The sequence below is a fragment of the Podarcis cretensis genome, assembly GCF_951804945.1.
Source record: "Podarcis cretensis genome assembly, chromosome: 6".
In the NCBI taxonomy this organism is placed as follows: Eukaryota; Metazoa; Chordata; class Lepidosauria; order Squamata; family Lacertidae; genus Podarcis; species Podarcis cretensis.
This window is the reverse complement of record NC_137175.1, coordinates 44,717,725-44,743,521: the sequence shown is the minus strand read 5'-3', so window position 1 is coordinate 44,743,521 and position 25,797 is coordinate 44,717,725. Positions and strand designations below refer to the sequence as shown.

The 25,797-nt window shown below is 41.4% G+C and overlaps 1 protein-coding gene and 1 long non-coding RNA gene across 2 annotated transcripts; both read left to right on the top strand.

Moving 5' to 3' along the window:
- Positions 1–395: 395 nt before the first annotated feature.
- LOC307219198 (acidic mammalian chitinase-like) lies at positions 396–24,669 on the top strand (the record flags this gene model as incomplete). The annotated part of the gene is made up of 23 exons (XM_079982199.1): positions 396–452; positions 1,094–1,234; positions 2,979–3,017; positions 4,435–4,464; positions 5,290–5,491; positions 6,866–6,922; positions 8,229–8,394; positions 9,139–9,263; positions 10,281–10,404; positions 11,230–11,412; positions 12,621–12,737; positions 14,014–14,144; positions 17,713–17,762; positions 17,984–18,013; positions 18,671–18,872; positions 20,232–20,288; positions 20,644–20,809; positions 21,468–21,592; positions 22,323–22,446; positions 22,533–22,715; positions 23,539–23,655; positions 24,027–24,168; positions 24,479–24,669. The coding sequence occupies exons 3-23, from the start codon at positions 2,993–2,995 to the stop codon at positions 24,667–24,669; spliced, it is 2,547 nt and encodes an 848-aa protein (XP_079838325.1). The 5' UTR covers positions 396–452; positions 1,094–1,234; positions 2,979–2,992.
- Positions 9,719–10,037, top strand: LOC307218450. The gene is made up of 2 exons (XR_013839980.1): positions 9,719–9,839; positions 9,919–10,037. It is a non-coding gene; the product is annotated as an uncharacterized lncRNA (long non-coding RNA).
- Positions 24,670–25,797: the final 1,128 nt, after the last annotated feature.

Sequence of the window (25,797 nt, the reverse complement as noted above, 5' to 3'; positions counted from 1 at the left end):
CTGTGATGTTAAAAGGTCTGCCTTGGATTCGTATTGAGATCATTCTATCATTTTTGAGATTGCACCCCAATACAGCTTTTGCCACTCTTTTGTTGACTATGAGGGCCGCTCCATTTCTTTTACCTTACCTTACGTTTTTTTTAAAAAAAACCCATCAACCCTAAGAATTTCATTGTATGAGCTCCAGAAGAGGTGTCTCACTTGGTCTGTGTACCAGGCCAGTCCAGGGCTAATGCAACTTTAGAAAGCTGTGCTTCTCACGAGGAGGAGAAATCGGTTATCTTGCTATTCATCAGCTGCTTTATTTGCTTTCTGAGTACCAGCTGCTTGTCATTATTGTATTGTGTTCCTGCAGATCCTACACTGTGTCAAACAAGGTGCTTTGTGAGGTAAAGTTTGAGAAGAGGTAGAGATTCCTTGCAAAGCAGTAGGATTATTTCATACTCGATCAGGTATTGAGGATCTTGTTACCTTTTAAGAACTTATGTTGGAAGTCTGAGCTTTGCCAGTGTTTGTGTATGTGTGAAAGAGAGAGAGCAAGAGAGAGCACTTCTTCACATTTCTATGTGTCACTTATTTTCAGAAGCAGATGTGAAGGAGGATCAGTGTCTTGTACCTTTAAAAGCTTTATGGAAGATGGAACATTCAGCCTCTTTGCTCTGCTCTGCAATACAAGCTGCATGAATCAAAATTCTCTCTTCTAGGCAGGGAAGATTAACAAATTAGCAAATTAAATTAAGATGAACAAATATGATTAACAAATTAAAAATGGGTTCCATGTTTCAGGCTGTAGTTAATATTGTGTGCTCCTGAGTGTGAAAAAGCCGAAGAGCCCTGGACGAGATAATGCTAGAATATATTTGAATAAAGCTCTCTCATGGAACAATTTCAGGTCATGGATGCAAACAGATTAATCTTAATTTATTTGTAAATATTGTTGTGGTAGAAATGGATATACCTGTGTGGGATCAAAGGTCTCTTCCTGGACCAGTTGCATAACTGACAGAGAGGGATATCAATGTCTCTTTTGGCAGTTACTTCATACCATGTTTCATCACAACATTTCTGTCTTATAACTTCCTTTTCTTTTCAGGTATTGCCTCAGAATATCAAGAATATAGGGCGTGGAGAGTGAGGAAGCAAAATGTATAAAAAGGTGCTTTCTGAGACGTGCAGTAGGTAGAGACTGAATGCTACAGAGAACCGTGCTCTTTGAATTGCAGGATTTTGACAGGTCTGTAGTTGCATGAATAACCATCTAAAATTAAAAGGAGTTCTGTGTAGGTGTTTAGGCTTTGTTATGTGGGTTGGATCTCATGCTGAATAGGTGGAAGGTGCATTTATGAGAATACAAATTACTTAAAGGGTGTGAACTATTGAACGAGTATTGGCAAAACATATGGAATGATGCTGTCATATAATTTCTAAGTTTTCCATTACTGCAATATGCTACAGAACCCCCTAGACTAGAGATGGAACATTCCATTTTTCTGCTTGAGGCAAAAGGGAAAGTGCCACCCTGCCCTGCCGCCACCGCTGCTGCCACCACCACCATACCTGCTGCTGCTGCCACTGCTGCCTCCCGCTCTGCCATATTCACCACTGGCAGAGAAGCGCTGCCGCCATTGGTGCCATTTTTGGGCAAGCTGGCCCTGATTTTGGGTGAGATCTCACCCCAGAAGGCTGTGAAATCAGCGCCTGGAGAGCTTCTTCTGCCTGAGGCAGTGGCCTCAACCTGCTTAGTGGCTGGGCTGGTTGGGCCCTAGACTCATTAGAGTTGTTTTGCTGTTACAGTCTAGAGCAGGGGTCAGAAAACTTTTTCAGCAGGGGGCCGGTCCACTGTCCCTCAGACCTTGTGGGGGGCCGGATTATATTTTGAAGGAAAAAAAGAATGAATTCCTATGCCCCACAAATAACTGAGAGATGCATTTTAAACAAAAGCACACATTCTACTCCTGTAAAATCATGCTGATTCCCGGACCACCCATGGGCTGGATTTTGAAGGCGATTGGGCCAGATCTGGCCCCCGGGCCTTAGTTTGCCTACCCATGGTGTAGGGTTCAGCTGTCTGTCTTGGGTTGCCACCTTTCTTAGAGTTTTATACCCTGTATTCTCCTTATTATTAAATTGTTGTAAGCTTGCAAGTGCAACCTGTCTCTTTTTAAAGCATGTACAGTACATAATTTTCTGAAGTGCCATATAAATAACTTTTGTTGTTGCTGTTTTAAAAATTGTGCTTTGCTAATGTTAACAAACTAGCCAGGCAGCAGTCCTGCTATCCTAATCAAAGCTCCAACGCAGAATGGGTAGCTGATTGCTACAGGAGACACAGGTGCTCCATGGGACTATGGAAGGGCTGTAGATTAGTGGTAGAGTACATGCTTTGCATACAAAAGCTCCCAGGTTCAATCCTTGGTAGGACTAGGAAAGACTCTTGCCTGAAAGCCTGTTACCGGGAGCTAGATTGACCAATGACCTGACACAGTGTAAGGCAGATTTCTGTGTTCCTATTTACTGAAGAATTACAAAAACTTTGCTCTGCATATGGAACTACTAAAGATACTGACATTTTTAAAAAAACTTTGTATTAATATATTGGCATGCAACAATCTGTTCTGGGGATTTCCCCAACCCTTCCTTGCGCTAGCAGACCTATTTAGTTGGATGCCCCCTATATCATATAGCATAGCCAGCTACTTGAAGAATGGTAACTGCAGATTCAATGAGATACATTCAAATATGCTACAGCATCCATATAAGAACCCTCCATGTAGTTGGCTAGGGTGATTGCTCCTGGCCCAGGTGAGAGAGCTTTTTTATGTAGATGGAGAACTAGTCATATATATATACTAGTCACACACAGAAAGAGACAGACACAGCACTCAGCGGTGTGTTATTAAGCATGGGCAGTTTTTGTATTAAGGCAGATCCATTCCTTTTTTCTGTATCTCCATCCCTCTTCCTGCATTTTTGCCTAGGTGCAAGTGTCAGTATGGGGAAGCTACTACTGTGTGCAGGTGAGTGTTGTATTAGTATCTGTGTTTCATGATAACTAATAAATAAATAAAACAATTTCATATAAATGATGTGGGGGAAGAGCTCCTTGTTATATATAGTTCCATAATTCTTTCTCCAAGGGTTTAGTTTTATCAGGCAACACCTCCCCACACTACTTTCTTCTCAAGAGAGAAAAGATACAGAGCCCTGTATCCTTTTTCTTTGGGGGCTAAAATCAGCTGGTACTCCAGAAAATTGAATTGTACTTACACAATTCCTGTCCATGCATGTAGGCTGCTATGTATCAATATGTAGAGGCCAGGTGCACAAGGATTGGAATAAAGGGTAACTGGATGTGGTGGACGGGCTGTATTTTGACTTCCTCCACCTGCTGTGGACTATTTTCACAGGTGGGCACACCCACCTGTCAATCACTTGATGCCAGTGTAACAATGGATGCAAACCACACCGGCATAGACATGGGTCTTTGCAGGCACTGCCAACCAGTTGAGAGGCACTGTTCTGTCCCATAGGCCTGAAAGTGGGCCTGGGCGAGTGGTTTATTGCAGGGATTCCAAACAAGGATGACAAAAGCGCCAGAGAGACTTACAACGCAATGCAGAGATTCTTGCTGCTCCGTCTTGGAATGGACATTGAAGTAGCAAGCATGTCGTGACTGTCCATGCCCGACCAAGCATTTATGTATTACTTCTACAGAATTTGGACTTCTGGTAGCAGTAGTTCAATTAATCCCACCTGCCTGAAGACCTGTTCCCAACTCTCATCCATCCATCCATCTGACAGGTGAAGGAATAGGTGACAAGGGTCCAGATTGCATGGGTAGCTCCTGACTTCCATCTCCCTAGGCCAGCAGCCAAGCACTCAGACAGCAGATAAGCATATCAAAGGAAACAGATACACATATGTGAGAGCAATTTCACAGCAGGTACCAATTAGTCCCAGGGTTATCTTGACTACCAAGATAGCAGGCATCTTATACATACCTCATGTTTGGCAGGAAGCCACAACTTTATCCGCCCCAAAGCTGATGTCACATATGGCTTCAGATGGATAACAGGTTCATGTGGTTGGGAGAAAACAGCCTAGTGGGGCCAAATCAGGATTCCTGCTGGGCCAGAGACTTCCCACCACCTGCAGCAAAGGAGGACAGCATTAAATCCCCCCAGCCTCCTGTGATCTTATTAATTATAACCCCCCCATCTGATGCAATATGCATATAGCCTCCACCCCATTCCGGGCAAATGCCAAACCAATTTAATGCCATGTTTTGTTTGCCCCCCCAAATGCATATTTTGCCAAGCTTCATGGAAACCTGCTTGGCATCTGCCTACATTTTGAGTAGAATGGACAAGAATTACAGTGCCTTCTTAACACCCACATCTAATGTTGGACATTCTTGTTTCTTTTGCTTTGCAGGTTTCATCCTTCTGCTGAATCTGCAGCTTGGTAAGGCTAACTTCCCTTCTGCTTGTTTGCTAGGGACTAGTTCTAAAAATTTGACAGATCTGCTGTGTGCATAGCCTGTGTGCATTGCTCCCAGTTGAGGCAAAGCAGGAACACTTACTGTTGGGTAAGATCACAGCTCCATATAAGGGGCTCCTTATTTCAAAATGCTAAAGCCCTGCAAATCTCCTTTATTTAGAGTACCACTATTTCATCAAGAGCCCAATCAAATTAATGTAGGATTTTTTTAAACTGCTCAAAACAGTTTGTCTTATGCACACAGACATGTGATGAGGAAATGGCTTGATATAAGTCTGGGTAACTGAGGTCGAAACTCCAACAGCTACTGCTCCTAGCCAAATAAACTTGCATCAACTCTTCTATTGTGTTTTCTGGGGTGGTGGAAGTTTCCACAACAATCACTTCCCACATGTCAAGGCCTGGAAAGTTACTGGCTCTATAGCTTTCGCTTTGTGTGGAGCTGGTGGTTCTGCCCTGCAAGAGGGTCAAGCTCATGATGAGGATTTGAAGGAAACTGTAGAAAACAGCGTGGGTTGAATTCAACGAAGTCATTGTGTGAGGGAAATGGAACTCCTATCCCTTCTGCTCCCCGTTGTGCCGTTCACACCCTCCTCCAAAATGCAAAAAATAGGGAGAACCGCTAGAGCAGACATGGGAGACTCAGAAGGGCAAGGAGGAGAGAAAGGTTTCATTTCACAAACAGGAGTCATTCTACTTGTGCGCTGACTTCACTGCGTAGGATCCTGCATTACAAACTGCATGCAGTATGATCTTTTCTAAATATAACCTTTCGTCTTCTCTTTCCAGGTTCTGCCTACAAGCTTGTGTGTTATGTCACTAACTGGGAACAGTACAGGGACGAGCCAGCCAAGTTCACACCAGATAATATAGACCCACATCTGTGTACTCATGTGATCTATGCTTTTGCTGGCATGGACAACAACAGACTTACCACTATAGAATGGAATGACGTGGAACTCTACAAGCAACTTAATGCCTTAAAGCAAAGGCAAGCAGCTCTCACAATGAATGCATTCACATCATGATGTTTGTTTAATAGCTGCTTCCAGACACTGCCTGACAATAGCAGTAGATGTAGAAGCCAAAGAAGGAAGAGTCTCATGGGGTCCCTTCATGAATTATGTGTTTAATAAATTAATTAAAGCACTTTTAACCCACACCTCACCACATGATTTCAGAGCAAGGTACAATACAAGTTAAAATACAACCAACACAATTCCAGTATAGTTGAAAGAGCAGGCAAGAACACAACACATCTTAAAAATTACAGTATATAAACTCTCAAGGAAACCATCCACAGATTCCTTCATCGCAGAAACAGTACATTAATATTGTTCTCAATATCACACAAAAGCACAGGTAAACCGGCAAGTTTTTACCTCACAGAGATAAAAGTGTCTCTGCCAATCATGCTTTCAGGGGGAGAGCATTTCTTAATAGAAAGATCCCCATCCTATGTCACCACATAACGTCTCCCCCTTGGAGGCACAACAATAAGAAGGGTCTCCATCTAAGATCCGCGAACATGGGGAAGTGTTCCTTTAGAACTAAGACTTTTAAAATATTCCTCTAAAAATATAAAGGGTGGAAGTGCCAAACAAGAGTTTGAAAGTATGTGTTTCCTAGAGATACTTGTCCAAGAGCTAGGATTGGCTATGGCTCCTATGGAGCATACACATGGTGGTAAATCTGTACTTTTTGCTTTGTAATGTGAAAAACGTGATTTGGAGATGCCTGACATTCAGGGGGATGGGGTTGGCTAGAGTGATGGCTGATGTTTCCCTGTGATGATCATTTTTTACATAGTAGGATTCTGTAACTATGTTTCTGAAGACACTTGAGAGGTGAATGATAATCATCAGGACACATATTCGTTTTGTTCTGCCCTGCCTTAATCTCTGATGAAAGAGCTTTTGCAGGTTTTTGAAGCACCAGGTTGGGGAAGACTGCCTTGCAGGAATGCAAAAGACAGTTATGAAAGGCTGCACGCTTGTTCTTTTCACTGTAATAGCATCTGCTTGCCCAGCCTTCTCTGTCCTTGCTTGGAACTGCCAGTAATCTCAAGAACAACAGCAAGCTTTTAAGTTCTTTTCTCGCTTTGGGCTCTGTCCCTGGGAGTTGCTTTAATTTCCCCAATGGCCCTGACAGAAGAACTTTTGGGATTCTGGCCACACTCCTGAAAATGAGCTACAGGAGCTCTCAAAACCTGTTTGGTTCTGAAATCTATATCCTACAGTTATAAAGGAGCAACTGGTGATGGAAGTCTTGGATATTTTGAGGTGGGGAGGGTAAAATTCCTTTTTAATTGTCACAAAATATTTGTGTAATGTTAATTTCACTATATCTTTTTCTTGCTTTCTAGGAATAATAAGCTGCTCACATTGCTGGCTGTTGGAGGGGGAAGCTTTGACAACCAGAAGTAAGACCCTTCTCCTTCTTATACTCCTAGAAAGAGCAGAGGGTGTTCATGAGATATAGCTTCCTAAGAAACTTGTGATTTGGGACACCCGGCTTAAGGCATTTTGGAGAGCTTGAGTCTGACATGGAGAGCATTTCCTCTTCTGAGAAATGATTGTCCTTCAAAGTTCAAGGAACATTTTCTGTCTTTTGTTTCTGTGTACACTATTATTCAGTGTGATCCTCCTTCCCAGAGATGCAGTACTGGCAGGTAATGATTTTAATAAGAGGGTCTTTTTAATATAAAAAAGGGATTAAAGAAGAGGGGGAAAAGGAAGAACCCACCCCACCAATAAATGTAAGCTCTTTCTCCTCGTTGAATCAGTTTACTACCCTCATTTCATTTCATTTCATTGGGGAGGTGTGGTTGAAAAGTCCTCCTAAATTTGGCCAAACCCCCAAAGAGAGCAAAAGGGGACTAATCCTAATTAGTAGAAAGGGTGGGAGGGCACTGTGATACAAACTGGCCTCACTTCACTGATATCTTGGGGTGGGGGAGTAATTTGATTCAGTTTATATTTAAAGATGAACTTACCAGCCGAATGGCCTGGCAGACGGTCTTTTATCCTTGTCCTGGGGGTGGGACCAAGTGCCACCATTGGCCAGTTGATCCCACGTCCAGAAGAACACCCAAAAGGCCGTGCCGCCAGTGGCCAATTTGGCAGCAGGCAGATGATCCAGCCTGCTATTCGCCGGTTCACAGGAGCGGGCTCGGGGCCCGCCCACAAAGCTGTAAGGGGCAAAACGGACTTACCAAATTCATACTTTTTGAAAAATGCTATAAACTGAAACCTTCAGAATTCATACTTCTTCAAATTTTCTAGTGCGATTCCCCAGGTTATGTGTCCAACAATGCACATAGTAGGCTAAAATGTGCATAAAAATGCCTTATATTGGTGAAAACTACATCCAAAACTGCATTAGATTAGGGAAAATTTCTTGCAAAAATGTGTATAAAACTGCATATAAAAATATGTTTATTATGAGAAATTCACACTAAAATATTGAAGAATCTTCACGAGGAGTTTCAATTTATTTATTCATTTTTGTGGATTGTTGCAGAAATAGAAAGCAAATTTAAGATTTTAAAAATGAGAAACTTGGAGAACTAATATCGACAGATTGGTCCATCCTTAGTCCCTACTGATATCAAAGCTCTTCCATTTTAAAGCAGCTGTTCATGATGCCCAGCAAAAAAAATAAGAGTGAAATATAGGGTGATGCAAGTTGTAAAAGGCAGCTGTCAAAAAATAACACATTTCTTCCAGGTTCACTTCCATGATATCCTCTCCAGCAAATCGGCAGACATTTGCCACCACATCAATCGATTTTCTCCGCAAACATGGGTTTGATGGTATGGACCTTGATTGGGAATATCCAGGTTCCAAAGGCAGCCCTGCAGAGGATAAGCATCGCTTCACCATCTTGACTCAGGTATGAAAATAAAATAATATAGATGTTCATCCCAACTTCAGCAAAGGGTGCTGGAAGCCCCATGGGAGATAGTATGGATCATACTTACTTTGACAAAAATGGTCAAAACCTTTCTTAAAAACAACAGTGAATGATTGTAACAGGGTTACTTTATTTTAAAATGGTATTTAAAATTAATTTCCTGGAAAGTATACTATAGTGATAGAACATATGAGTACCTCTGAGCATGTATAGAGTGCTTTTGTAATCACAACCAGCCTCCATATATTTATTCTTCCACATCAAGAATAATGGTTGGTTTGGGTCCCAGTGACAAATTGTGTAATGCTATGCATATCTACTCAGAAGCAAGTTCCATTAAATTCAATGGGGCCTAAGTGACCATACCTGAGAGAAAGCACTATTAAACTTAATGAATTTTCTTCTCAGTACACATGTATAGGATAGCACTGTGAATTACTAAATATGACAAAGAAGGCTCAACCATCAAGAAGAATAATGCTTCATTGCATGCTCAGATGCAGTCAAATAAATAAAAATAAATAGGCATGCCCAACTTTTGTGTGGAGATTTATCTTTATTTATTTATTAAGTTTATATACCACCTTCATCCGAAGATATTTCTCATCATGATCTCTATGGGTGGAAAATTCCAGCCTGCAAAAAGCCAGCTGTCCTTTGAAATGTGTTCTGTTCAGTTGCACATGAGCAACACCCAGCTGATCCTGCTGTTTCTCTCTGAAGGAACTGATAGCTGCTTTTGAGGAAGAGGGCAAAAGAACAGGACGCCCACGGCTGTTGCTTTCTGCTGCGGTATCTGCTAGCAAAAACACCATGGATGCTGGATATGAAGTTGCTGCCCTGGGGAAGTGAGTCACATGGTTTCTGCTAAGCAACATGCCCTGCGTCAGAATCTCTGTTGAACACCAGCTCTGAATGCTCTAACTTCTAAGTCTAGGACAAATTGCTAAAGAACTCAGGAGAAAGCCGTTCAAATGAAAAGCCTCTGTTTTTCCTCCCTTCTCTTTCTGCTTTATTCCTATTATTATTACTTATTAAATTTGTGCTGCTGCTGAACCTGTACACAGTACACTACACTGGCTCTCCCAAAGATCCAGCCCATTTCAATAATTTTGAACCTCCTCTGGGGTTTGATGTCCTGGTTTTGTAGGCTCTCATAAGCAGTGGTTTGTAGGGTGGTATTTATTAACCATTGTGTCTATGCAGCCACACTGTGCTGTAGGCTTTATATAAATAAAGTGCCTCATTCTACAGTGCCTCTGAAAATATTTCTGAGGGCTTTTAAAGGAGCTACTACATCATACTTACCGTATTTTTCGCCCTATAGGACGCACTTTTCCCCCTCCAAAAATGAAGGGGAAATGTGTGTGCATCCTATGGGGTGAATGCAGGCTTCAGGAGAGCCCCAGCGCCAGCCCCACAAGGTGTAACGCCGCCATCCTGCTGTCTCCCGAAGTGGTTTGGAGGCTGACAGCGGGGAGACACCGCCGCCAGCCCCGCAAGCTCCGGGGACAGTGGGGAGGCGCAGCGCGTCTTCCCGCTGTCCCCGGACCTGGTCTGAAGGCGGGCTGCGGGGAGAAGAGCGCTTCTCCCCGCTGCCGGCCCCACAAGCACCTGGGAGGGGGGAATATTTTTTTTTCTTTATTCCACCCCCAAAAAACTTGGTGCGTCCTATGGGCCAGTGCGTCCTATGGGGCAAAAAATACGGTATGTAACCACAGGTTGTTGTTTTTTAAATTATTTGTCTATGAATCAAAATAACTGTCTTATTATTATCACTAACAGTGTGGCTGTTGGATCATAGATTCTTTAATGTTTGAAGAAATTGTTCCTTCATCTTGCCATTCCTTTCTGTGTGCATCCAGGAGTCTTGATTTAATCAACGTGATGACCTATGATTTCCATGGAAGTTGGGCACCTCAAACAGGACACAACAGCCCCCTGCACAGAGGTGCACCTTCCTATGACTCAACGCCCTTCTTCAACAGTGTAAGAACAAAGAACACATAGCCCAATCTGAAACTCATAGCTAAATTCCAGTGACAATTTTCCCCACTCAATGCAGTAAAACTGAATCAAGCCTAAGCATTAGGGTGGCCACTTGTACACCACCAGAAAGGAGCAGATGTGTCATGAAAAAGACCTGAACAGATTTTCATGTCCTAATTTATATGTCTAGATGCAAATTTAGAACCAATGCCTATAAATTCAAATAGAAATAGAAAACATTTTACCATAGTGGTGAAGATGGGACCAAGTGACCTGTGTGCTAGCTCAGTCTGCTGTCCAGGAGCTGTTACTGGATGACTTCAAGGCCCCTGCTCTCCCTTTGCATGATTCCTTATCTTTAAACTGGGCCTGGACTGGACAACTCTTTAAAAAGAGGACTTCCTCAAAGAGTGGACTCTTCTCTGTCCAGTGGGACACATGGCCACCCTAGCAAACATGGGTGGGTGGGTGATTGAAGATGAGGCTCAAAATACATGTTTTGTGTAGCTGCATGAAGAATTCCTCTTTAAAAAAGAAAATTCAAAGGCAGACTATATCTGAATGATTTTCAGCTCAAAAATCACCTCCCCCAAGCTTCCCCAAGCTTCTTTTTCATTTACAAATATTTTTGGAAGACACGGAGACCCTGACTTCCTACAGATGACAAAGCAGCTTGGGGAGGTTGATCCAAAGCGGGAAAGGGTTAAGCAGCCCCTCACTGCCTGCCCTTCCTCTCAGCTCCTCCCAAATACTTTTGTCTTTTTTAAAAAGTAAACTCACAGAGGAAAGAATGACACAAGTCTGCATAATTTGTCTGTGCTTCAGGAATATGCCATGAAATACTGGAAGGACAATGGAGCGCCAGCTGAGAAACTCATGATGGGCTTTCCAACATATGGACAGTCTTTCAAACTTGCTAGTTCACGAACCGATGTTGGTGCTCCAGCCAGTGGTGGAGGTTCTCCTGGACAGTACACCAAAACTTCTGGGATCTTGGCATATTACGAGGTAAATGGGTCTTTGGCGTTTTATTACAGAATATTGACGATTGAGAGCTACTATAATGTAGCTGATCATGTTGGGGAGGCAGAGTCAAATTCCCACAGCTGTAAAGCTCAAAGGGTGGGCTTGGGCAAATCATTTTCTCTTAACACATCTTATTTTGACATCTTAGTTTTGTGAGGATAAAGTGGGGTGATCCTGTGGTAGGTGCCTAAGACATAACCAAAGTCTTAGGCAGCAATCCCATGAATATTTATTTGGGAGCCATGCCATGGGTACAGCCCTGTTCAGGCCTTCGCCTGAATAAATGTGGACTAAAACCGGGGAAGGGACAGAAGTGTCTATGTATGTTTCTCTGTTTCAGACCTTCCTGAACTGAGAGGGAAGATCTGAAAGCTGACACTTAAGTGCCTTCAGCAGAATGTGCTTGGCATCTTCACTGTGCTTGGGCTCCTTGCCTTATCAGGGTTTCTGGTGGGGAGGAGTCTAAGCACCTGTGGGAACATTTGGGATGTCCCTTGGGTATGCATTTCTGCTCTCCGCTTTCCATTTTTAGTCCACAAGCATTTAGAGGAATGCCTGAATGGGGGCTTCAGTGTTCCGTCAATAATGCATAGGACCAGCTTGTAGAGCTGCAATCCATTGCTAGGGAACACCTGTTATTCAATGCAGTGGGATGTACTTCTGAGCTGACAAGTGTAGGCTCACACTTTTAATGAAAACCAGAACTATTTGGTTACACTATACTGGAGTGGGGTGTCTTGTCCAGTCCAAGGGCCACAGGCAAATATTGGTAGAGTGATGTGACTTACCGTAACTTAGCAAAGTAGTTTACCTTTCGGCCACACAAAATCCATAGGTTTCTATGCCTCCATCCAGATAAGCTTAAGGTGTGATCACAGGCCAAGAGCACATTCTAGCCAAGCAAAGGCACTCATGGAGGGTGTGGTGCAGGGCCATTGAGGCATGTGCCCTGGGGAGAGTCCTGAAGGTCAGAGGCAGAGGCTGTGGGAGGTCTCATTTGGCTGCTGTATACAATAAATTAAAGCTGCAGACCAAACGCTGTACTCTTCTAGCTATAAACTAACTGATGATTCTGATGGGGGAAACTTGGAATGATTAACTTTTAGGATTATAGACTTTGTTTTTATTTTTGTTCATAACCCCTTGAGTTTCTGCTCTTTCTCTAAACAGGGATTCTATCATTTTGACAGGTGTGCCCATTTTTAAAGGGAGCTACCAAGGGATGGATCGAAGAACAGAAGGTTCCTTACGCTTTCAAAGCTGGAGACTGGGTTGGATACGACGACGAGAAGAGTTTTCAGTTTAAAGTGTGTCACTGACTTGTGATAATTGCTACATCCTATGAGAATGAAAATCCTTTAGGCCCTCTAGCTGCTAACCAAATTTACAGTCACATTCTCACAGAGTCATGGGCTGTATCCAATGCCGCTATTCCACTAGTGCAGCAGACTCATGCAATGGATCTTCCCCCTCTTCTCCTATTCCTTGTGGCCCCTGACAGGATAAGTTTACAGCATCCTCTGGAGCAGATTTTGAGGGCACACAGGGAGAGGAGAGGAGAGGAGAGGAAGTGGAATTGGAAGTCCAGTTGCATGGGTGGACCTCTGCGTACACATGTTCTTTAAGGCTCCATGTTATTTAAAATCATCTTCTTTTCCCATGATACACTGTGCTGTTCCTCAACTTCATTCTTCCCCCTCTAACAGACAATCAGAATTCTGGGGCCTCTGAACATTTTTTTTTAAATTTTTTAGGGTTCAACTCAAATTTTTCTTTTGTACTTCTGCAAACCCTGGGATCCCCCACAACATGCTGATACCCCCTTTTATTTATAAGTAGCATTGTTTGAGTACCATCCTGTTGGCTGGCACACAACATTTTGGAAGTAGAAGGAGTGTACAATATTAAGAATTGTCTGCCTCATTCTTATTTCACTCTGGAAGTAAGCAGAAATAAAATTCTGCTTCTTCCCCTATGCAAAATCAATGTTAGTAGCTCCAAGTAGTATTTAGCCACCCTCTGTGGTTACCTCACAGAAAGAAGGAGCGTCTTATTTATGTCACCACAGAGTGGCACGTTCTCGATTCACAAAAAATGGGTTACTGTGCCACTGTACGTTACCTCAATTTCCTTTGAATGTTATGCTTAAACGTAAATTGATTCTTTTTGTAGACTGCTTTGAGGTTGTTAGGTTTTTTCTTTCTACAATCAAGTGGTATATAAAGTGTCATCTAGTCTAACCCCCTGCTGTGCAGGAATCACAACTAAAGCATACAGATATATGGCAGGTGGCCATCCAATCTCTGCTTAAAAGCTTTCAAGGAAGGAGAGTCCACCACCTCCCGAGGGAGTCCATCCACTGCTAAACAGCTCTTACTGTCAGAAAGCTCTTCCTGGTGTAAAGCCATAATTTCCTTACGTATATTGTAAATGTACTGCAGTGTCCAGAAAGAATTTGTAGTTGCCTGTTATTAGCAAATGGTAGAAGAGGCATGTTATGTGACAACTATTATGGAAAGGGTACATAAGCACTAGTCTGTGGGCTATTTACAAATGTTCCCCCCCTAAACTTCACCTTTGCAGGCTGAGTTTCTGAAGAGGGAGAATTATGGAGGAGCCATGGTTTGGACTCTGGGGATGGATGACTTCTCTGGCAAATTCTGTGGCCAAGGAGCCAATGTCCTTGTGAATAAGCTTAAGGGTCTCCTAGGAAACTGAGGTAATGACAAATTAGGCTGTAAGGCACATGTTTCATTAAGCTACCAATCTAATGTCCAGCAAAGTTTGAATTAGGCATACTAACTGCATCAGAGTTTCAACCCTTATTTTCTAACCTCTCTTTTTAGATTTGAATGTTTGGAATAGTCTCAAGGGGATTCATGTGATAAACCCTGTAATATGAAAGCATTTTAAATAATATATATATATATATATATATATATATATATATATATATATATATATGGTATATTGGTATATGGTCTCTCAGCTGTAGTCTTCTAAGTGGTTCACAACATGAATACAAGCAACACAACAAATAAAGTTGCTAAAATTGAAATTAAATTGAGACAAGAAGAGAAACCCACTTTGAAAGGGCAGCAAAAGATCAAATAGAAAGTTAAGCAAAACTTGTGCATTGCCTACTTACCTGGAAGTAAAGGCCACTAAACTCAATGGGACCCTAAACTATATGCACCCCATGGATGCTATTTAGTAAACAACAACCAAGCATGCAGAGGCCTATGGAATGCACAGTGTTATGTTGAGTTGGTCTAGAGTCTGAGGAAGTGTTCCAGTACAGGGTTAAATGTTTCAGGGTTGTTTTTGCTCTGCTCTGCTATGCTCTTGATAAATAGGAAGTCTTGCAAATATCTGATATGCTTCTGACATACATTTGTTCTCCTATGACAGAACATGAAGTATCACACCAAGCAAATAGAGCAATGCAACGTGTTGTGCAACAAAGATGGATCCATGTTATATCTTTCACCTCCTTGAACCTTTGCAAGTGAAAAGATACTTCAAGATATTTGCTGCCTATTAGCATGTGATCATCCAGACTTGAGCAACCTGTTGTGGAATCTTCCATTACAAACTTCTGTTTGAGTCTGCTGCGTGTCTTGTTTTTCTTCCTTTACTGTTAATCAGATTTTGAATATCATGAGATTTATGCAGAATTGGAATGCACATGCTCTTTTTAGGCAACCTTGATTTTCTATTTCACTATGCAATCTAATAAAAAAAATTATTGCATTTACTTGTACTTTAAATCATTTTCAATTGTGGCACAATGATGATGACAATTAAGACATTTTTTTCTATACATCTATATTTATAACTTAAAAGAAAAGCTGACCAACATAACTAGGTGCCTCTCCCTTAGCTATTTGTTTCCACCTGTCTTTAAAAGAGAAAGTTTATAAAAATCAAAGACACAGGGAGCTTCACCTAATTCTAGTTTCCAGGAAGGTGTTTGTTGCTTAGTGAGTACCTGAGTCTTGCTGTCAAGGTCCAAAAGAGGATCAGATGGCTTTTTGCTCAGTGAAGAGGCAGAGACAGCAGTGCTTAAACGAGGAGAGATTATTATTTAATCAACCTGAAATGTAAGAAATTGTATTTATTTTGAGAAAAATTCTAATCATCACTCCCTCTATTTTTTTAAATGAACCCCAAAGTGTATAACTCTACTCCCTGGAAGAAAGATCAAGGACTGCTATGGGAGCCAGAAATTCAACTAAATTCTGCTGCCCTTCTGATTGGCTAAGAGATGGAAAGTTAGAATAGTGTTATGACTTTGCAAGACACTAATCTAGACGAAAAATGGGAACACTTGCCCTTGAAGTTTGAGATCATCACTTAGAAGACAATGCCAGAGTTTTTGTTAGGAGGAAGTTTTAGGATTTAAGTTGGCTGTGGCATGATCAAGGGGGAAAAGTGTCAGTCTGTTAAATGCAGCAAGTTGGAATTTGGGGTGGGGCAGAAATCAAGTTGAGCTGCCTGTTTTGAATAAGAGATTGTAGCCATGAGAAAGACAGGACCCCCTTGGAGTGTAATGCTTTGAACCCCTGCATTGTAGGCTCAGGTAGTATATATGTGTGAATAAGCCATACATCATCATGACACCACAGTCTTCACTGTGCCTCATTTCCAAAGAAAACCCTGGGTAAGCATCTGGAACCCCTGGAATCTTGCACCACTGGGAAATAGGGGTGGTGTGTAAACAATAGTGTCTATAAGTGAAGCTGGGGAGCAGCAGGAGGAAGAAAGACATGGAAACTGGAAGAAAAAAGCTGGAATAGAGAGTGCTGTAGAAGATCTGGACTCCAGGGACAAGTTGTTGGACAATAAGTCCTATCATCACTGACCATTGGCTATGCTGATTGGGGTTCATGGGAGCTGGAGTTCAACAACATCTAAAGGGTCACAGATTCTCCATTCCTGATTTAGCTTGTGTTCTGTTTCCAACAACGGTCAGATTCAACTGGAGGCTCACAAGCAGGACCTGAAGGCTTAGTAAATCATCCCCATAGTTCTTAGAGGACAAGAAGTTCTGGTCAAGTTCATTTTAGCTTTCACAGCTCCGCTCTGTCAGTTTGACTACATTGATTATTGTTGTTTAGAGGCTTCTCAAAGTCTCATTTCCAGCATCATCAGCAATGGTTTTAGATTGCAGTAGCAAAACTAGAGGAAACTCCTAGCTATGTTGCTGTTATTCAGCTCCACTTTGAGTTAAGGCTCCCACTTCTCTGCTATATTGCGTTCCCCTATTTTCAACATGAAGTTCAAGACCAGCATTAGTAAAGAGTCTTATCTTGCACTGATATAGTGCCATGGAGGTGTGCCTTGCAGAAACAGCCTTGGGGATTTAGAGATACAGGTAATCTCAAAGTGACTTTTTGTGGGGGGCTGAAGGCCAGTTGCATAAATTTTTGGCATGGTGTATGGCTGCAAGTCACAAACTAATGTTCACCTAAGGTTTTTTGTTTTTTAAGCTGTCATTTAATGATAACCACTTGTTGGGCATGAAGAATGGCAAATTGTGCAAGAATACTTTGGCCCCATTTGGACACAAATATCATTGCTTATTTATCTAACATCTGCATGTTGAGCCGTGTGCTCTAAATAGTTGTCTAGAAAGGCTATTAGAGCCTCTTCACATATGATTACTCAACACTTGAGCAAGTTCAGACTAGGAATAGACAAATCCGTCCATTCTGCTTTTATCTTAGTTTTCTGATCTTAAGCTCGCTTTCCACAGTTCTGCATTGGGTTGCAGGGTTATTTACTTTAAAAATTTCTCCTGAAAATATCATTTTAATGTTATGTTTTAATGCTGGGACCTTAGAGTGAAGAGTGGGTTGTTGTTGTTGTTGTTGTTGTCCTTTGCCTACACACTCAGAGGCTGACAACACTAGGATTTGTTTTCAGCTTAACCACATATGTAATTGGGTTGTAAGATTTCTAAAATTAAACATTAAGTAATTAATTGAACCTTCATTAAAATCATTGGGACATTTGCTGTCAACATCAGGGCTTTGCTGACATCCAAATCTGTCAAAAATCAGAAAAATATAGGCCTTTGTGGTTCTCTTCATACACACAATGTAATTTTTCATAAAGTCAACACTTTTTCCATCCTTGAAGTTAGATCTGTTTTCTGTCCCGGGATTTATTCTTCAGCCACCTGTGCACTTTAGCTGCCAGATGTATGCCCCTTTAGCAGGTGTGGGGCTCCCATACTGATAAGTGAGCAGTTTATAAGGCTGTGTTGGATTTCCCCAGATGGGCCATTTCCTCTGGAAAACAGATGGGGAAGATGCTGCTGTGGGCAAGTGAGTGGTTCTGTGTGTAATTTTACATCTTGAGAAACATAAAGAGACATTTCTTCCTAGAAACAAGGGAGGTGAACTTTGAGCTTAGACTTGGGAATGAGAACACCATCAGGTTTGCTTATGAGACAAATAACCCTGGAAATGAGGTGTTTAGCAAACTGAGTCAGATGGTTTTATGCATACTGTAATGGTGTTTTGTTTTGTTTTTAAATCTTTTGTAGGTCTGGCCATTTTGCTGCACTTGCAGCTTGGTAAGCAGAATTCCTTCTTGCTCATAAATTTATTCCTCAAAAATAGATGGAATATCTGAGACAAATTGAGGGTGGGGGATGTGCTTTCAGGTTTGATATTGCCATTTTCATTTCTGCCCCCTCCTGATCTGGGAGCTTGCAATACTAAGGGTGTGATTATGAGTAGCAGCAACCAGCACAAAGGAATGTAACATTAAGAATGAGAGACTGTATCTTTGCATTATATAAAACCACAGATTTCTGTAAATGAAATATATGGTCCCTCATTCTGGGGGTGATAGGAGTTGTAGTCAAAAACATCTGGCAAACACGAGCAAAGGCTAGGCTAGAGACTATAACTTTCTAATCGAGCATTGTGCATGTATCTTAATCACAATGAGTTTCCTAAATCAAGAGGTAAGTGCACAGGGCCAGATTGAACTAAGTTGTTGCATGAGCAGAATGAGATCTGCTTATGAAATGGGACTTTGCTCTGGAAGGCTGAAGGAAAACCTAGAACACGTTTAAGAGGTGGGAGGAGAGGGGCAAAATTCCTGTTGCGTGAGCTGACCTCATTCCATTAACACATAAAGTATGCTGGTTTTAGAGTCAGTTGCTTTGATTTCTATGTTGTTCTTGCCTATGACATTCACACCACAATGTTCTTTCTTACCTCAGGATCTTCCTACAAGCTGGTCTGTTATTTCACGAACTGGTCCCAGTACAGGCCTGATCCTGCCAGATATAAACCAGCAAATGTGGACCCCTGCCTGTGCACACATGTCATCTATGCCTTTGCTACTATGAGCAATAACAAGATTGCCCCCTATGAATGGAATGATGACGTCCTCTATCCACAGTTCAATGGTCTAAAAGAATAGTTAGTAAATTCTTTAAACACTTGGTAATTACTAAGAATGAACACAGATTGGTTTATCTCAAAATAATAAGGCTTGTTTGGACCTGATCTGATTTTCTAAGCCCCCTAGTTGTAAATGTTTGATTATTATTTTTTGAAAAAAACAACAACTGGAAGGTTAATATTAGCTGCTGCAGAGCTGCAAAGTACTCTCTACTCTCTGCTCACTAGGCCAATAGCCAGAAGAGAGAAGGGCAGACAAGTCAGTTCTGGGCACTGCTACAACAGCCCAGAGTCTCCTTAGTGCTAAAGAATCTATCCTGTGCTATTGTCTAATATAGGGATCTCAGATCTGCAGAAGTCTTAGTCCAGGCAACTCATCACTGTTGAAACCCACTTAAAAAAGGTAAAGGTAAAGGACCCCAGACAGTTAAGTCCAGTCGTGAATGACTCTGGGGTTGCGGCACTCAACTCGCTTTACTGGCCGAGGGAGCCAACGTTTGTCCGCAGACAGTTTTTCCGGGTCGTGTGGCCAGCATGACTAAGCTGCTTCTGGCGAAACCAGAGCAGCACACGGAAACGCCGTTTACCTTCCTGCTGGAGTGGTACCTATTTATCTACTTGCACTTGACATGCTTCCCCTCAAAATTATGAGACTGACTTATATTGTGTAAGAGCATTAGTTCTGTTGTCAAACATTATTCACACTGATTGGCAGCTGCTGTCAGGCAGAGGGCTCTTCCTCATGCTGAAATCCTTCCATTGGAATGGACACTGGCTGATTATTATTATTATTTTGCATACAGTACATGCTCTCTTTTCACTGAACTGACTGTTCTATGCCTTTTGCCTGCCAGTTCCTTATTGTATCTGTGTCCCAGAACATACCACCTCTCCAGGACTCAGGGAAAACTTAACTTGACATCAAGCACATTATTTAGTATAGGAGAGTCCCAATCAGAGAGTCTCAAGGGAGGTTGTATCATGGGCAGAGAAGCTGTTATAACATTAACAATCTGGAAATGCTGTGGGGGCAATGGCTTGATGTACCTGTCTGCATGGCTATTATTTGCACTGGGAGGTAATCTCTTATTAGTACCAGCCTTCCTCCCAGGGCAGAAATAGGGGTTGTGGGAAGGCTGCTGCTCGATATCAGTGGATCAAAGTCCCTTCCCATGATTCTGTGGCCCCAACCCAGATCACTCCTCATTGCTATTTAGTAAAAAAAAGAACAAGCACACAGTCCTATGATCAACACTGTATCTAGTTTGCTCCTCAGATCACACTTGGTGGCAGTTCACAAAACAATAAACGATGATGGGAAAAGAAACAATTGCATATTATAAATTTATTTCCTAATTTTTCCAATCCCTTCCTTAGCAATGAGAAAATGGTTACCCTTTTGGCGATTGGAGGATGGAATTTCGGCACCCAGAAGTGAGAACTTTTCTTTCACATGTATAATGAACAAGATGGGGGGTGGGGGTAGTTTGTGGCTACTGCTGCTGGCCTGCTGAGGAAGAGGCAATGAATGGATAAAAGGGATGTGGAGGATTTTCACGAACCTCTGGTGGATAGAAAGATAAGACCACTGTGGAGTTAAAGGAGGAGAGTTGGGTTTTTTTTTGAAGAGTCAGAGGGAAGTATGGGATAAACAAGTACAGTAGAAACATTTTGTGAGGAAGGAAGTGGTAAGAGAAGCTGAAACAAGCTAGCATTGCTTAATTTTGTGGTTCATATCGTGTATATCCTCATACTTTCAGTAACTTAAAAACAAATCCGGTTTTGTTAGGTTCACCACAATGGTTGCTACAGCTGCTAACCGCAAGACTTTCATCGATTCAGTGATTACGTACCTTCGTCAGTATGGGTTTGATGGGATTGATCTGGACTTTGAATACCCAGGTTCTCGGGGCAGCCCCCCTGAGGATAAGCATCGTTTCACTATTTTAGTCCAGGTGAGGAAGCTTTGCCCAGCATCCTGTGAACATCGTGCCTCGCTCTCTTTGCATAAACAAATGTAATACAGTATGTGAATGAGTTGATTATTTTGTAAATAATGGCAGCACTTCCTCAGATCCTGAAATCACAAAGCAGATGCTGATTGATATGGTTGCTTGGTCACACATTACCTTTTCTCATGTGATGGGAGTTATCCTCAGCCAGGATGGTTCCCATCAACAACAGACACGCTTGTCCAAATAAAGCACTAATTCCAACTAAATGTTGCTGGAAATGAGGTGCCACTGCCAATTACACAATCACATAATAGAATATCCTTTCCTAGGAAAAGGAATATATTTCACTCCTCTTCCAGGTTTATAAGAATGTTAAAATAATTTGAAATGTCTTCATATTTAGCTGTTTAAATGACAATCAGCTGATTGTACTACTTAATTAGAGAAAGACGCAATCTCAGAAATGACTGAGCTTTCTAAATACCTCCTTATATGTACATAATGGCACTTTGGTTCATATACCAAAGAAGTGGAATTTTTTCATATTAAAAAAATAAAAGATGTTGTTGCATACCACCAATTTTTGAAACCTTGCACACAATGAATTAGCTAGAACTGAATGCAGCTGTTGACTTTACTCACCCATGCCCTTCTCCAGGAAATGCTGGCTGCTTTCTCAAGTGAAGCCACCAGGAGTGGGCAACCCAGACTGTTGATCACAGCAGCTGTATCTGCTGGCAAAGCAACCATTGATGCTGGATATGAAATTGCAGAGATAGGAAAGTAAGTGACAATGTGCTAAATTGGGGACTTGTGAAAATAGGACAAAGCAAGGCAAAATTCATTATTCATTTGGAGGGAATTATTTATTATATTAAGGAAAATGTGCATACAGAGAAATATATACATGTCAACAATATATTTGTGCAGTCTTGCCAAAGATTTAAACTTGGTTGTTTGACATTCAAGAATTTAGATGCAGCATTTTGAAATCTTTGAGTGACCACTAAAGGTCTAGTCACAGTTCAACATAAGTGGCTGCAATACCCACTTACCTGGGAGTAAGTACTGTTTAACTTTATTAAGTTTACAGATAGATATGCATAGGATTGCAATGCTGGACCCATATGGCACTAAGCTTTAGCTTTCTAGTCAATGTCCTCTTTAGCTTGTTCTGTGATAAAAATGAACAGTGTAGTCAACTTGAACTTCATTTGTTGGAAAGGTTGGATGTGAATTTAACAACTGGACAAATATCCTTGCAGAAAAGGGGAGCGGGAGCTGAGGATCATATAGCTAACTGTTTAGAAAATTACAAGTCAGATGTACTGTACACCATATTGTTCAAATGCATACAGTTTTTGTATGGTTTCATGCAATCTTCAAAAGCTAATGTGAAAGACAATTGGGTTCAGCCCACCAGTATCTAGAGGATCTTTATTTCAGTGTATGGATCCATTAGGCAAGTTGTTATTACTCTGCTTTTTTTTTTTTTTTTTTTTTTTTGCACAAGGGTTCTAGATTTCATCAGTGTGATGACCTATGATTTCCATGGAGGATGGGACACCTTCACAGGTCACAATAGCCCCCTGCATGTGGGATCTGCAGATAAAGGCGATTTTGTGTACTTCAACTGCGTAAGGAAATGCTAACAAAACTATTGTTTGCTCAGAGCCGGTACAAAAATGGTCAGTTCATACCTATATTATGTTCATATTGAAAGGAATTTGCCATGAAATACTGGCTAGAAAATGGGGTTCCTGCTCAGAAGCTTATGATGGGGTTTCCTACTTATGGCCGTACCTTTAGGCTTACCACAGCTGACACATCGGTTGGCGCTCCCGCATCTGGTGCCGGATCCATTGGACCTTACACAAGGGAAGCTGGTTTCTGGGCTCATTATGAGGTAAATAAAACATTTAAAAAGGACCAAAGTTTACAAGCATGCAGTAATTAAAAATCTCTAAGCAAAGTGCATTTTGTCACTTAGCAGTTATAATCCTGTTTTACAATACTAATGTCTTGCCGTTCACCCATCCAGGTTGCTTATAATCAAGATTACATACAATTGTTTTATATAATTCCACCACATCCATTTTCATCCTCTTTAACAGGTTCCTTAATATGTTCTGATATTTTTTCTTGAACTTCAAAAACTGCTGTGGACTTCGCATATGGGAGAAGTTTTTCCCATAGACTAGAAAAGGTTTCCAGTCCTCCTAAAAAGATTCTAAATTTGTGTCTCTCATCAGTGCCATTGATTTTGCCATCTCTGCACAATCCATGATTTTCACCAGCTGTTCTTCCTTTGAGGGCATTCTTTCCTTCTTCCACTTCTGTGCCTAAAGATTCCTTGTCACTGTGGTTACATGCATAAATACAATTGAAGCTTCCTTTGGAATTTCACTGTCTAGTATCCCCAGCAGGAAGGCTTCTGGCCTCTTGGGAAAAGTCACTTAAATAAAATAATCATTATTTATCAGGTGCATGGTTTTTCCTCTTTGGTATAATTACAGGAAATGCTGCTAGGAATATTACATTAGCCACAGAAGTGCACCTCAAAGGATAGAATATATTTCACTGATAAAACACCAAGTGCCTGTACCAGCCCAAGGGATACTTGTAACTATAAAGATAAGACTGGTAATTCAGACAGATGAGTCAGCCTGATTGAGATTTGTATATACAGTTGTTTGCTGTTGTTTGCTAACATGAATGTTCCTTGACAGATTTGTACGTTCTTACCAGAAGCGACAACCGTCTGGATTGAAGATCAGAAAGTCCCTTATGCCTTCCTGGGGAATGAGTGGGTTGGGTTTGATGATTTAACCAGCTACAAGTACAAGGTATGTTATTTTTTTTCTAGTGCAGATTGATCTGTACCCACACTCAAAGTACCTTGCAAGATGTACCAGTGCAATGTTTGAGCTTTATAACAATGCTTGGTGCATATGTGTGTGTGTATGTATATGTATTGCCGACACTGATCTTGGGATATTTTTTTGTGAGTCAGCTGCTGACGTCATTGAATCAACTTTAAGTTAACATTGACTTTTAGGAATGTAGTCAAGCCCTTAGATGCATTGATCTAGTTCAGTGTTTGTCTTTCCCAAACCCCATGAATCTAAAGAACAGCACCCCAACAATTCATGTCATGTTAGTGCGTGCAACTGACATCAAATGTGATGGGAATATCTTGTACTTGCTTTCTGCGCAGGTTGAATTTTTGAAAGCAAACAACTTTGGAGGGGCCATGGTTTGGGCCATTGACCTTGATGATTTCCTAGGCACTTTCTGCAATACGGGGCCATATCCTCTGATATCACATTTGAAGACACTCCTTGATATACAAACTCCAGGTAGGTCAATTTATTGAGAAGAATTCTGCACTAAGACGTGTATATGCATGTGCGCACATGCGCAGAGCGCCATGCTGCAATCTGGAGGTGCAAGGAAACAAGTAGCCAGTGATAAACAAATTATGTGATGTGCAAAGACACTTCCCAATATGTTTTAGCAAAAGGGGGGCAATTTAATGCACATCCAATCCCTTTTGAAATCTTTGTGGGGATGTTCCCTCTAAGTGACTGGCTTTGCACTTTAGTACAACTGCAATGTATTAAACAACTTCTCTCAAGTGTCTTCTCTGATTATATTCTCCACCCTTAGGTTGTGTAGCTCCACCCCCTCCAACAGTCCCACCTCCTCTTATTTTCTGTGAAGATAAAGCTGATGGTATCTATGCCAATCCGGATGACAAATCAAAATTCTATGAATGCTCTGGGGGCAATACTGTTTCCAAGAGTTGCGGAGAAAGTCTGGTGTTCGATGAGAGCTGCAAGTGTTGTAACTGGCCTTGAGCCTGTGGCTACCAACAGTCACTAAATAAAGAGATGGAATGGCATGCAAGTCTTCTCAAAGAATGTATAAACCAAGTGGGCAGTTCCTAATGATAAGAAAAAATAGATGGGAGCAAAATGAGCAGAGGAAATAAGTGACAAGTGGACCTTAACAGGTGATGGGAAACACTTTACAAAGTGCTGGAGTCCACTGTGGTTTGGGTTAAACACACACACACCTTTCAGGGTCAATTCAGTTTCTTCAATAAGACCTCAGGATGTAGGAGACAGCTAGTAGCAGTATTATTGTGCCAGAAAAGCATAAATTGATTTCTCCCTTATATTTAAAAAAACCCCCAAAGGTTTTTTAAATGGATGTTTTTAGTTTAATTGTTTTCTGGGACAACTGGGGCCCTCTCCTTTCACTCCTCTGCTTCCTAGAGAGGCTTACAGCCCATCATGGATATGCTGAAGGCTGCATTCCTATGCATCCTTGGGTATGACCCCAACTGATCTCAATGGAACATACTGAATAAACACCATAAAACAAGTACTACCAAGTTACTTCATAACAGGTGTGGATATGATTGCAACAGGCTTAATTTAAGTAAACCTTGCTTGCCTCTATAGATGCCTATTAATAAATTGTAGAAAAAATATTAGAATAGTAGGAACACATAATCCAGCCCTTATCATAGGGGGAATATTCATTATTTGTATCTTATGCCTCCCAGGTCTGATGTCAGTGGTATTTGCATATAAAAAGTTGGCATAAAGCTTCTTACAAAATCTACCTGAGCAGTTTAAGTAACTTGCAAACACCTAGGAGCTGCTGCAGGACAAACTGTGCTGCTGCTAGCAAATCTCTTTCATCAGAGTACTAGACATAGTGGATTTCTTTAGCAACAGGTGAATTGTATCCCAGAAAATGGGAACTGACAGATTTGAACTCTAGTCTGCGGGTTATTGCTTCCAGATAAAACTGTGTATAACCAAGGCAACACTAGGCCATACTCTGATGGCTTGCAGTAAACTGTGGTGCGACCAACATGAAGTCATGAAAACCTGAAGGGGAAAGATTTGTCTAGGAATATTCTATACTCTCTGGCAAGGAGTAAAAAGAGCCTATGATGCTAGACAGAATGGAGT